The 13,390-nt window shown below is 53.9% G+C and overlaps 1 protein-coding gene across 4 annotated transcripts in view; it reads left to right on the top strand.

Moving 5' to 3' along the window:
• The window catches only part of USP36 (ubiquitin specific peptidase 36), a 39,984-nt gene that overhangs the window by 15,560 nt on the left and 11,034 nt on the right, over positions 1-13,390 (top strand). For all 4 annotated transcript variants that reach the window (XM_077854454.1, XM_077854457.1, XM_077854453.1 and 1 more), the window contains exons 7-14: positions 565-667; positions 6,017-6,084; positions 6,571-6,641; positions 7,029-7,111; positions 7,891-8,002; positions 10,294-10,434; positions 11,551-11,651; positions 12,399-12,537. In XM_077854454.1, the coding sequence (XP_077710580.1) occupies positions 565-667; positions 6,017-6,084; positions 6,571-6,641; positions 7,029-7,111; positions 7,891-8,002; positions 10,294-10,434; positions 11,551-11,651; positions 12,399-12,537 (818 nt within the window). The remainder of the gene's footprint in view (positions 1-564; positions 668-6,016; positions 6,085-6,570; positions 6,642-7,028; positions 7,112-7,890; positions 8,003-10,293; positions 10,435-11,550; positions 11,652-12,398; positions 12,538-13,390) is intronic.

The raw sequence follows: 13,390 nt of genomic DNA, 5'->3' as shown, positions 1-13,390 counted from the left end.
AGACCCCACGTAACAGCCCTTCGGGACATGTAGTGATGCAGACTGTGGGAGGCTGGTGTGGGTCAGAGTCAGCGGGGAGGGCTTCGTGGAGTGGCGTGTGTGTGCTGACCTCCGCTTTGGAGAATGGGGAGGCTCGGGCCAGTTGGGGGGCAGGGGCTGTGTCTCCAGAAGGAAGGTGAGGCCGGGGCTCTTCTGAACATCACGGGACAGGTTAGCCCCGATTTCACTTGGTAGAAGAGATGGGTCAGCTGGTTTCTGAAACCTTGTGTGGCATCCTTGTGACCAGCCTGTGCTCTGTGCTGGCTCCTGGAAAACTTGGTCATCAGTGGGTTTCACATTCTGTGGCATTTGTGCTTTTCTGTTAAGTGTGCAGAGTACAGGCCCTCAGGTCTCGTCGAGCGGATGCTTGCCGTGAAGCCTTGGGGTTGGGACACACGGTGTATGCTGAGGGTTCCCTCACTTGCCACTTATCCTCGGGATGGCAGGGGTGGGGTCCTGCGGTGGGTTATGGGGGAGAAGGCACGAGCTCTTCCCTGCCAGTCTGACGCCTCGCTCTTTCTTTAGAGATTGCCCGGCATTTCCGCTTTGGGAACCAAGAGGATGCGCACGAGTTTCTCCGGTACACCATCGACGCCATGCAAAAGGCCTGTTTGAACGGCTGTGCCAAGTACGTGCTTCCCTTCACCCACCTTCCCTGAGGGGCTACCGTGGAGGCGGCCGCCGAGCCGTGCGGAAGCCTGTCGCTGAAGAGGCAGCCACCTCTGTTCCCCCAGGTGTTCCCTGTGGATACTTGTGTCCGGGCCTGGACCTGCTGAAAGTCAGATGCGGGGCTGCGCGGCTTCCTGGGGCGGGGCCTCCCCCGCACACCCTCCTCACCCCCGAGGCTTGGCAGGGCCAGGCGGTTGTGGGGGGAGCCCTGTCCTAGCAGCTTGCTGCAGGGAAGATGCTTTGGCAGATCTTTCTGACGGCCTTTGGCTATTGTCCTGGACTCTCCCCGTTTTTTAAAAATCACCTCATTATTCTGATACAGAGGATGGGGTGGTAGGAATTCCAACATCTTTATGAAAGAACTTGAAAGCATGCAGGGACATTTTATAATTTTTGAGGTTTTATTCTGCATAATTAAGGATTTCTTCATTTTAAATTTGAAAGCAGAGACAAACACCCGTGACAGATTGCTGACTTCATGCCGTGTCTTCCCTTCTGTGGAACAGTTACAGCCAGGGGTGTTTCTGTACTGCTGACTCCTGGGTTCAGACAAAAGGGAAGAAGCCGAGGGACACCTGGGTGGCTCAGCAGTTGGGCTCTGCTTTCGGCTCAAGGCGTGATCCTGGAGTTCAGGGATCGAGTCCCACGTCGGGCTCCCTGCATGGGGCCTGCCTCTCCCTCTGCCTGGGTCTCTGCCTCTCTCTATGTGTGTCTCTCATGAATAAATAAATAAAATCTTTTAAAAAAAGGATAGAGACCAAAAACACTCCCTGTTCTGAGGCTGTGGCCTGGGCTTAGGTTAGAACAAAGTCCTGGACTCTGGGAATCCCTCTTAAACAGCTTAAGAAACACCCAGAACATCCTTTGGCAAAGTTCAGTTATAGCAATGATCATGAGAAACCTCTGATCAGCGGATGAGATTCTTTTTAAACCCCGAGAAAACTTTTCATGTGTCCCTCTGGCATTTGTCCCTTGCTGTGCAGAGATGTGCGGTATGGTCCCATGCTCTCCCCCTTCCCTCCCTGCAGGCAGGCAGACGCTGGCTCTGCCCTCTGTGCATCTCCCCAACCCACAGCTGAGCTCTCTGCTGATGCCTCCTGTGTGCCAGGCACTGTGTTAGCTCTGGGTACTTCCTCGAGTTGGAGGAGCTCAGAGGGAGGGGAAGGCAGATACTGGCCAGTGTCTACAAGGTCATGTATTAAGGGCTGTTGTGGAGGGAGCCCGTGGGAGCCATTCCCAGGAGGATCCTGCTGTGCCCTTTCCCTCAGCTGGCTTCCTAGGAGGGGTCACCCAAGGCTCCAGTTACGGGAGGGAGGAGGCCTGCAGAGGTGGTGGAGGCTGTGGCCTCCCTGCCATGCAGGTGGGTATGGCACGTGCCCTGATCACAGGGTGGAATCACCTGGGAGGTTTTAGGACAGCCGCGGACTCTGACACCCTGTCAGCTTCATCACCCGGACTCTCCAGAGGTGGGAGAGAGAGTCCAGGAGGGATGGGCTGGCAGGTAGGATGGATGGAAGTTCAGGGTTTGGGCTGGGGGGCCGGGAGGAGCCCAGGTTTGTGGTCTGGGCGGCAGGGTGGGCGGCAGTGAGCCTCTCTCGGTTCAGGGCCCAGAAGTGGCCATGTGTCGTTGGGAAGACAAGTGCGTCTGATGTCTGATGCGCCAGGTGTGGCTGGCATCAGTGCAGGGGGTTGTCGGATGCTTTCCCCGGGCCGTCTGTGGGAAAGACGTCGCTGCTTAGTGAAATGAGAAAAAATAAGAGTTGCATTAGCTCAATTACTGAATTTGATATGCAGGTGGAAGTGACTTTTTTTTTTCCTTTGGTTTTGTTAAAAAGCTTGTGAGCAGAGAGCATTTATAGTATTTCTACCTCGTGGCACTTCCCGGGGGTGGCTTGGGGCGGCTCGAGGTGCGTCTATATGCACGCCTGCTATGCTCGCTTCCTCCCACCTTGGTCTGCACCAGGACCGTGGGGTTCGTCTCCCGTTACTGGTGAGCTCCGGCCTCCCGTGCCTCCTGCAGCGGTCACCCTGTAAACGTGGCTGTGCTCACGGGGCCCACGGCCATCGTATCTTTGCCAAAAGCCCGATTCTTTCACAGGCCAGTTCAGCCACTTCACATTTATTGTTACGACTGAGGTTTGGTCTTGACTTGCTGACCCAGCTGTGACCCTGAGATTTAGGGTTATCACACACGGCTCGTGGGCTGTTTCTCCCTCACTTTCCAAACTTTGCTCATTAATTTTTGAGCTTTCGTCTGGTAGCTCGGAAGGCCTGTACCTCCGTCCAGTGACGGTGCTGCACGTGCCCTTGCAAACGCCTTGCTGCTCTCCTGGAGCGCGGTTCAGTCTGGCAGTGTTCAGTGCCACCCGGTCCCTCCTCCCTCCTTCCCTCTTCTCTCACCCAACTCGCAGGTGCATTATTTCCTACCTTGTTGGGATATAAAGATTTCTGTGATCTCCTTCCCCATTCATCCCCACCTTTGGTTCAGTCTTTCCCTGTTAAGTAAGCCCAGAGCGGCCTGTCCTCCTGTCTGGGCTTCGCTGCGTTTCTGGGAGCCTGAAGCTAGTCCCTCCCTCTTGACCTTGCAAGGACCTTACCCTAGAGGATTCAGGATCTTTTTCTGCTCTTTAATGTCTGATGATTTGGGGGCACCTGGGTGGTTCAGTCAGTGAAGCATCTGCCTGCAGCTCAGGTCATGATCTCAGGGTTCTGGGATCGAGCCCTGCATCGGGCTCCCTGCTCAGTGGGGAGTCTGCTTCCCTCTCTGCCGCTGCCTCTCCTCCTGTTTGTGTTTGCATTTTCTCTCTTTCTCTCTTGAATAAATAAAATCTTTAAAAAGAAAAAAAGTCCTATGGTTTCACGAGGAACACTTTTAGAACTGGTTGTTGTCGGTCAGTCTTGCTAGATGCTCAGTGATGCTGAGAGGGTGAATCTGTGGCACGCGTGGACTCTGGCATCATCTGCGCGGAAACCCATTTCTATGGGCACAAGCCTCAGCCGTAGGCAGCGGGCGCGTAGTACCCACGCACCATCACTTGTGCATCAGCTCAGCTTGGATATCCTGGCTTGAGAATTTGCAGTGATGAACTAGGCAGACGCTGCCCATCGGCGTGTCGTGCCACCAGGTGCCCGTGGGGTGTGCGCCAAGCCTCCATCTGCTGGCCGTGGTGACTCTCTGCTGCCTCCAGAGCACGCAGGGGGGTTGGTTCATGTTTTCCTCGGTCAGGGTCTCCAGTCACTGGAGGTCTCCCACTGGACCACCTCGTCGGTCTCAGCGGCTCTTTCTTTACCTGATCTCCCCTCGGCTGCTGTCCCGCCTTGTCGTGCCCTGGCCGCCTGTCAGTGAACCTCCTCTCTGTCGCTCTTGCAATTCCTGCCTCATCCCTGATGTGATTTCATTTCTTCCCTCCACATCAGCTGAATGTCTCTGTTGGCTCTTTTTTATTTTTAGTTGCAGAACTTCTTACGGTGATCTTCTCTCTCCCCAGACACTTGTTTGAGGATCTTTAGTTCAGCCTGCAATTTCGTATTGCTCTATTCATCTCCCTTGTACTCGTTTTCTGGGGGCTCATCGTCAGACGAGGTGATTCTCGTTCAGGGTTTTCCTCCGGCAGCGCCCGTGCAGGACTGAGGCTGCTTCCGCACTGCCCTGGGCCTGCTGCTCCGTGTGGCTGCCCATCCGGGGTGCCGTGAGCCGCGCCTTCTGTCCCGGAGCCGAGCGCTGGAAGGCCCCAGCGTGGCGTGTGTGTCTCAGGACCCTGCGCTCTCCCCTCTGCTTCTGCGCCCTTCCCACCGCTGTCTGCTGCGGAGCCCGCCCGCCTCCCAGCCTCGCTTCCTGCGGGCTCCTCTTGCTGCCAGGCCGCCTCTGCTGCCCGGGCTCTCCCTTCGCATTCTCCAGACTGGCCTTCATCTCCAACAAGGCTCTGGCAGGAGCACGGAAGACGACTTGCTGGAATCTGGCTCTGCCTCCCACTTGGGGCTGGTTTGAGGTCTGAGCTTGCTTGGCCTCAGGCGCCCCAGGAGAGGGTTCTGTGCAGGTGTTTGCTCCTCCTTCTCACGGGCCCAGTGCGGGGCCAGGGCCCCCTGGACCTTAGCAGCCACCGTCATGTGTGCCTGGCCACAGGCTTCCAGTTTGAGCTAAGAGGACGTCCTCGATGGTGTGGGGAGTTGAAAGCTCCCCCCTCTTGATGAACGGTGGTGAGAGTACATGGTGGTAGTTAGCTTTTCATTTCCTAATTTTGCAAAATGAAAATGTGCCCTGGTGGTGTCCTCACCACATGGAGTCCCGCTCCCCAGTGAGCTCCTGGAGTCCGGGCAGCGCTGCTGTGGCCGGTCCACACTGCCCAGGGGCCCAGTGCAGGGCGCCATGGGGCGTGTGCAGGGGGCAGAGAGGAGAGCGCTGCGAGGCGGCACCGTCTAGTGCCCGGCCCAAAACTCTGGGAGTCAGGGGAGGCGTCTGCAGAGCTGGGGCGCAGGAGACGTGCCTGTGGAGGGGGAACGGGCCCGTGAAGGAGCAGCTGCTCGTCCAGGGCTGTCGTGTTCCTGCACAAAGACCACTGTCGAATGGATTTGTGTCCCAGGGTCTTGGTGACTCTGAGGAGAGCAGTTCCAGGGAGTGGGAGCCAGATTCAGGGGGTTGCAGGCAGATACAGGAGCGGAGGCTAGAGTCAGGGTGTTGTTTCCAGAGTCTTGGTCACATGAACAGCTGTGGGCGCAGATGCTCTTTTTACCTGCTCTGTGGGGCAGTGAGCAGCACTGGGGGGGGGGGGGGAGCCTCAGATCCTGACGGGTAAACGGGGTGGGGGGATTGAGTACAGCCCCTCCCGACCCTGGAGCCCACTGCTGTCCTGCCGAAAGATACGGAGGTGGGGCTCTGTCCCACTTGCTCCCCCTCTTCAGATAAGAAGCATAGGCTGAGGACATCCGGTCCAGGACTGAAGCACAATGAGCTGGGGGGTGAGGGCAGGGCGCCCCACCAATGGGACTGCATGGGCACTAGGAGTATTTCTCTGGCCTCTGGTTTCCTGCGAGGTGGGGGGTGAAGTGCCTGCAGGGAGGATGCGGTCTTGAAGGACTGGGGTGGCTGTTGTGGGGAGTGGCCCCCGCCCATCAGAGCAAGTGGCACAGCTGGGCCCACGGAGAGGCAGGCCGAGCCTTTCAGACCTGCGCTGGGGTGCTGGGATGTCCAGGAGCATGCTGGGCTGGGCTGGACTAGGCTGGGGAGGATGGAGTGGGGAGGATGGAGCAGAGAGGATGGAGCAGGGGCTGCCTTCTGTCCCTCTCTTGAAGGCTGTGGCCTCCTTTCCAGGTTGGATCGTCAAACGCAGGCGACGACTTTGGTCCATCAGATTTTTGGAGGCTATCTCAGATCCCGTGGTAAGTGAAGATGTTTTCTCTACCCCTTTGTCAAGGATGAAAATATGAACCAGGAAAGATCAGGAGTTCGAGCCCAGGTGGGGCCCCTTTCTGGTGAGCAGACCTGGGCGAGCTATGAAGGCACCAGCCTCCTCTGAAACGCACCATGGCCCACGGGCACACTGTTCCCAGGAGGAAGTTTGGAGCAGAATGTCCACGTGTAGAGGAGGGTGGCATTATCTTTCCTCTCAGTCCTTAGTTCCTCACATGTGGCCTTTGCCCTTCAGCTGGGGGCTGGGGCTGTCTAGGCCGTGGGCAGGGACAGAGGCTCGTCACTGGGCTGGGCCGCCTGGCGCTGAGCTTGACGGACATTCCCTTGTGAACTCTGGTCGTCAGCGAGCTCTCTCCAGAGGCAGGGTTTGCGCGGGGCTGGCTAGGTCTTGGAGACCTGGGGTGGTGCGCTGGGGGCACCTGCACCCGCCCCACCGCCTGTGTGTTCCGTTGCAGTGAAGTGCTCGGTGTGCAAGAGCGTCTCGGACACGTACGACCCCTACCTGGATGTGGCACTGGAGATCCGGGTAGGGAACATGGCTCCGCTGGGTTGTGTTTGCCTTAGGACGGGCAGGCTGGAGGGGAACCCGGTGAGGGCGTGTCACCCAGGTAGATAAGGAGCGAAGTATGGGGAATCTTACTGCCTTAAAGTAGGGGCCACCATTTTTCCCTGTGCCCTTTCCTTTTGTTTAAAACGAGGTGAAATGCAGCTTTGCGTCCTGAGGGGCTGAGGGGTGAGCACACCGTAGATGCGAGGCCTGGGAGGGCAGCCCTCTGTTGCTGCAGCCGGGGCCGGGTCATGGGCGCCCCAGGGTGCAGGCGGGGCCCCACAGAGCTGGCTTCGCCGCCTGCTCCCCCGCTCCTTTCCACTCCTTGTTCTTCTGCGTGACGCCCCTCTCTGTTTCTGTCCTCAGCAAGCGGCTAATATCGTGCGTGCTCTGGAATTGTTCGTGAAACCAGATGTCCTGAGTGGAGAGAATGCCTATATGTGTGCCAAGTAAGTTTGATTTTGTCCCAGCAGCGAGACACCCCCACGCCATCGGGGAGACCCCCGCTGTAGCCAGCCTCGCTGGGGTGCTCGCTGGGGTTGGGATGGCTGACGTCTATTTACATCACACCTGGCGGGTGCCCTGATGGCTCCTCCCCTAGGAGGTGGGCCCCCGAGGTAGCGGCACAGGGTGAGGAGGTGACAGCACAGGGCCATCCCGCCTCCTGTGGTCGCCAGCAGCCTTAGCGCACGTATCTGTGGCGCGTCTCCTGAAGGTCAGACTTAGCGGGGGTGTGGGGCGAGGTACCTCCTGTGTCATTCATTCAGAAGCTGTAGCCACTAAAGAATATTTTTCCTACTTAAGCTTTTCAGATTTATTATCCCATGCCCAAACGCTGCCTTTGCCCCCTCTGTAAATTTGTCTGTCCGTGCCCTGGGGGCTGTCTTCTTTCCTTCATCTTCTCCCCTCTCACTGGTCTTCCGGCCTTGCTCACCGTGATCTCCCGCCCGCCCACAGGTGCTCCTTCTGTTTCCCAGGGCTGCTTCCCGTGCATCTGACTCAGTGGCCTCTGGGGGAAAGAGCTTCCTTGTTGCTTTACAGTCTCCAGCTTTCCCCTGGTCCCCTGGACCAGCTGCCCTTTCACTTAAGTCGTAGGGTGGGGTCTGTGTCTCGGGAAGAGAGGGGAGAGGAGACCCTGTGGTGACAGAGCAAGTGTTTTGTGAGCTCTCCTGAGCACAGCGTTCCTCGAAGCACCAGCTGACACCTTTTCCGCTCACCGTCCTCACAGATGCAAGAAGAAGGTTCCAGCCAGCAAGCGCTTCACCATCCACAGGACGTCCAACGTCTTAACTCTCTCCCTCAAGCGCTTTGCCAACTTCAGTGGGGGGAAGATCACGAAGGTGAGCCTTCGCCGTGGTGTCCAGACTGCATGGTCGGCCGCCCTTAGGAAGACAGGTTCCCAGCTCTACCCCAGAGCCAGCAGCTGAAAGTCTCCGGAAGACAGGGCTCAGGAGTCTGCGTCTTTCCAGAATCCCTAAATGGTTGTCCCGCACAGTCAGGTTCAAGAACCATGGTCTTCCTGGGTTCTCTTTGCCTCCCTCCGCCTGTACGTGGCTTGTTCCCGGTACAGAAGCGTTTTTTTTTGTTTTGTTTTTTGTTTTTTTTTTTTAAAGAACAAGCATGGGGAGCGCTTCTCTGAGTGGTTCTGATCCACCCTGTGCTGTTTGGTGGCTAACATGGTGCAGCTGTGCACCGTGGCTTTTGTGGAAGGTAAAAACTTACTTTTGCATAATGGCCTTTTATTTCATCTTATTTAAGTCACCTGTACCCTCCCGTGGGGCTTGAACTCCTGACCCAAGATCAAGATCAAGAGTCAGATGCTCCCTCAACCCAAGCCCACCAGGCGCCCTGCACAATGGTGGTTTTTAACAGAAATTGTCATTAGCATAAGAATGGTTAGAGCCGACTTAGGTGGTTTGGGGCAAGGCGCTTGTCGGTCTCTCACCTTCCTCACAGGCAGTGATAGGGGCTTGCTTACATCAGCATTTCCCAAACTGGCGTTCTGCAGAATGTTTGTGCTGTGTGCTTACAAGATGCTGTATTTTGAACATACAATTGTATTGTTTTTCTTATTATTTTTTTTCATACAACTGTATTGTACTTTGAAACCATTCTGTGCTCAGCTGAGTTTGAGAACTGCTAAGCTGAAGTTCAGCAGTCCTTTTTAATTGCAGGCCTTCTCAGAGCCTTTATGAATAAGCTGTGTTGCATTTTAAATCTCTAAGACGGAGCTTTATTGTGAAGAATTTTCTAAAGTTAATTGTTTGAGGTCCATTCATTCATCTTACTAACGTTTAATGCACTCACATCTTACCACACGTGCAATGCACCAGGAAGTCGGTGGGACACAGTCAGTGATAAATGAGATCATTGTGGCTTTGCCCTGAAGAGCTCATGGTTCACCTTAGTATCTCCTGGAACTAATTTTCCGTGGGAATACAGTTTGAAAAACATTGGTCTGTTTGATCTTGCCCATATCTGGCAAGATTGGATTGGGGGTCACGAGCTTGTTCTTTGTATTAGCTGTTGAGACTTCGAGTCAGGGGAAGGAAGAAGGTGTGTAGGGTCAGGGCCACGACAACGTTGACCTAAAGAAGCCAGAGACAACCAAGTATGCACCCTGTGTCTCTGGTTGGAGGAAGCTCAGGAACAGGCAAAGCCGATTGATTGGTATTGGAGGGGGAGCCGTTCCCCGGGGCATGAGGGACTTTCTGGGTTGATGTCTGTGCCCTGATGGGAATATGGGTTACCGTCAGTAAACATTTGCTAGACACGTTCCGCTGTGCACCTGAGAGCTCTACGGTTCACTCTACATCAGTTACACCATTTTTAGAGTCAGCGTGTATAGGGGCCCCTAGGTGGCGCAGCCGGTTAAGCATCTGACTTGGTTTCAGCTCAGATCTTGGTCTCAGGGTCTAGACATCAAGCTCTGCGTCAGGCTCCAGGCTCAGCGAGAAACATGCTAAAGTTTCTCCCTCTTGCTTTCTCCCTCCCTGTGCACACACCGGCTCTCTCTCAAATAAATCCATCTTTTTTTTTTTCTTTTTAAGTTTGTGTGTATAGGCAGAGACACAGGCAGATAAACCTCCCATTCAGAGATTTCTGGAAAAAAAAAATTCCCTTCCCTATGAAAAATTGTTAAATTTTGGAATAAATTCTGGCCTGACCTTTGCCCTGACCCACACAGCTGTAGTTTTGATGTACTGGGACCTTTGGCTCCATGGAGTGAGCACCTTTTTCTCTGAGGACCTGGACCCAGGCGTCGTCGCTCTTGTTTCCTTACAGTGGTAGGGAGGGCGTGAGCTGTTCCTCTCGTCTTACACTTGGGGCCCACACAGGGCGAGAGTGGCCGTGGATTCAGGGCAGAGATAGGAGTAGACTGTGAATCACTTGACAGGATGATAAAATAGGGTTTCATGTCAGTTAGTTGGAAAAAGGTCTTCTCTACCTCCTATTTAACCCTTGACTAGGGGGCTTCTAGCCACAGCGTTGCCACATGCCCGGTCGCCCCCAGATTGTCAAAGACCAGCTAAAGAATCGTGCATTTTATGTGGTTGTGGCTGGAGAGGATGGATTGACCCTTCCTCTCACTGATGAATTCTCATTGCCCTGTCCTTGGCTTTTCCTCCAGGATGTAGGCTATCCGGAGTTCCTGAATATCCGTCCGTATATGTCCCAGAGCAACGGCGAGCCTGTCATGTACGGTCTGTACGCTGTCCTGGTCCACTCGGGCTACAGCTGCCACGCGGGGCACTACTACTGCTACGTGAAGGTCAGTGCTTTCGTGTGGAGGTGCGTTTGCACCCCTCCTGCGCCGTTCTCCCCCCTGTGGGCACGGGTTTGCAGTGCCTGTTGGTACAGTTCCAAATGTGGCCTCTGCAGAACGTTTGTACACAGAGAGTGGCCCTGTTTCTAGTTGTGTTCGGGTCCTGTTGTTGCTTCAGGGAATGAAGGGCAGAGAGGACGTGAAAGCCCATCGCACTGGGAGCTGTAGCATCCTTGTACCTGGACGGGACATGGGAGGGGGCCTGCTTCCAGGGCTCTATCCTAGAATCCTGGTGGGGGCTGGGGAAGGCTGGATAGTGTGGGAGATGCTGCACTGGGCAGGCCCGGAATACCCTTCAGAGGGGAAAGCTCAGGTCTCTGGGGCCCCAGGAAGAAACATGGGTTCAAAGCATGCCTCGCAGTCCTATTCATAGCCATACAAGCATCAGACGCATTAATATGAAATCATTGTTAATTAGCATATGAGTATATGTGGCCTTTAACAGTAGGTTTTATTTCTTGTTTTGTTTTTTTTTTTTAATTTCTTTAAAGACTTTATTTATGAGAGATAAGAGACAGAGGCAGAGACGCAGGCAGAGGGAGAAGCAGGCTCCATGCAAGGAGCCCAATGTGGGACTCGATCCTGGGACCCCAGGATCACACCCTGAGCCGAAGGGAGGTGCCAAACCGCTGAGCCACCCAGGCGTCCCTTATCTGCTGTTTTAAAAACTAAAGATTAAAAAATAATAATAAGGGATCCCTGGGTGGCGCAGTGGTTTAGCACCTGCCTTTGGCCCAGGGCGCGATCCTGGAGACCCGGGATCGAGTCCCACGTAGGGCTCCCAGTGCATGGAGCCTGCTTCTCCCTCTGCCTGTGTCTCTGCCTCTCTCTCTCTCTCACTGTGTGCCTATCATAAATAAAATAAAATAAATTTAAAAAATAAAAAATAATAATAATAAAAAATAAAAAATAAAGATTAAAGGGCACCTTAATCACAAATAAATAAATAAAATCTTTAGTTAATAAATAAATACTAAAGATTATGGGATACACCTTGATTGTTCCGTTTTTTTGGTTTTGTTTTGTTTTTTGTTTTTTTTGCCACACCCTGTGCTGCTTCAGGCAAGCAACGGACAGTGGTACCAGATGAACGATTCCTTGGTCCATTCTAGCAACATCAAGGTGGTTCTGAACCAGCAGGCCTACCTGCTTTTCTATTTGCGGTGCGTAACTTCTGCCCCCTGCCCCTGTGAGCTCTTTCCCTCTGTCCTTCCCTTGCCCCAAGGGGTTTCCCTGGCCTGTTTCTGTCTGGGCACAATGGGGAGCTCCGCAGGGGGGGAGCAGAGCAGCTCTCGTCTGGGTCACGTGAGGGAGCGACCACAGGGAAGGCTCCTTTAGACCAGGCCAGCCTGGCTGCTGAGTAACAGCCAGAGCCTCTGGGAAGGTCAGAGCAGGATTCCATCTGCTTGTTCCGCATTACGGTGACTTTGAATATAAATGGGAAAGTTACCTACTATTTCATATTGTTGCCCCGAGTTAGATGTGTTGTGTCTGGATGTCCGCTGGCCAACACACCCTCCCAGTAGGCAGTGAAGGAACTTGTCAGAGGGTGGAGGCCGCAGCAGGGCACCTTCTCTTGGGGCCAGTTATCACCGAGCAGGAGGTTGGAGGACGTGGAGAATGGAGACATTTTTGCTCCTTCCTGCACAGATGTTCTGCTGAATTTGGATGCAGCAACTGAGGGTTCTCGTTGGCTTTCTGGGCCAGTGAGAATCTAGTCTTGGTAGAGCTCTGACTCTGGTTGGCTCTCTGTTTACGCTGAGGAGGTATCCGAGGCTACATGACCACTCTACGTTGTTGCAAGGGCAAGGTGGGAGTTCAGAGAAGCACGCCAGGACAGGTGGGGTTCTCTGTGTCATGCCTCTGTGACTTCATCGAGAGATCCCCGACTGGTTTTATTCCTTCAACAGCATCCCAAGCTCTAAGAGGAGTCCTGACGGCTCCCTCTCCAGGACCGTCTCCTCTATTCCTGGCCGTCCAGGGCTGGTCCCAGACCACTTCAAGAAGAACATTGGCAATGGAACTGTTTGCTCCCCACTGATTGGAAAGGTACGTATTTAAAAGAATCTGTGTTTATATAGTAGATCTTCCTGCCTGTGCCTCTCTGGTGACCGTGGAGCTCCCAACCTCTTCATGCTCAGGAATTCAGCCGGACGGAAGGAGAGCTCAGCTCAGTGTCAGAGTCCTGTTGTACTCCATGTTCTCTGTTAAATTGGTCACGAGCTGACATTGGGGGAGGAGGAGGGGCAGTGATGAGAAAACCTGACCCAGCAAGTGACTCAGACTGTACATCAGCCTGCCCCTGTCCTAGACCAGCTGCCGTTGCCCAAGTGTAGTGACAGGCTCGCCCGAGCTTACTCAGCCTGAAACATCTGGGGAGAGTGTTTTTGTATCCTCACAATTCAGTACCGAAAACGTAGGCAATTTCTAGCAACGCTAATTTCCTGCTTTTGATCTCTATGCTGTGGTTAAGAAGATGTCCTTTTTCTTAGGAATGTACACGGGCATATTTAGGAGTAAAGGGACATTACATCTAAAATATATTCAGATAGGAAAAGAACCGTCACATGTCCACGCGTACACATTTGCACATAAGTGCTTGGAGCCAGCAAGCAAGAAAGCTAATGTGGTAAAACATTAATAGTTAAGAAATACCCTCATTTTCAAGTTATTTTTGTTGGAAGGTGTTTTTGTGTGCATTTGGACTTTTTACTAAAAGTCAGTTTTACTAGCAAAGTAGTGAGCAATTTCCTTACTACAACACAGTTTATAACTCAAAAACAGACCAGTCCCCTCTGCCGACTGCAGATCGGAACACGGGCTGCCGGGACCTTCACAGTCTGCAGGGCTTTAGTCCTTTATGCAAATCTGCATTTCCCTGCCAACGTATGAGGAATAGAGG

This window comes from Canis aureus, chromosome 16 (genome assembly GCF_053574225.1).
Source record: "Canis aureus isolate CA01 chromosome 16, VMU_Caureus_v.1.0, whole genome shotgun sequence".
In the NCBI taxonomy this organism is placed as follows: domain Eukaryota; kingdom Metazoa; phylum Chordata; class Mammalia; order Carnivora; family Canidae; genus Canis; species Canis aureus.
This window is presented reverse-complemented; position numbering and strand designations above follow the sequence as displayed.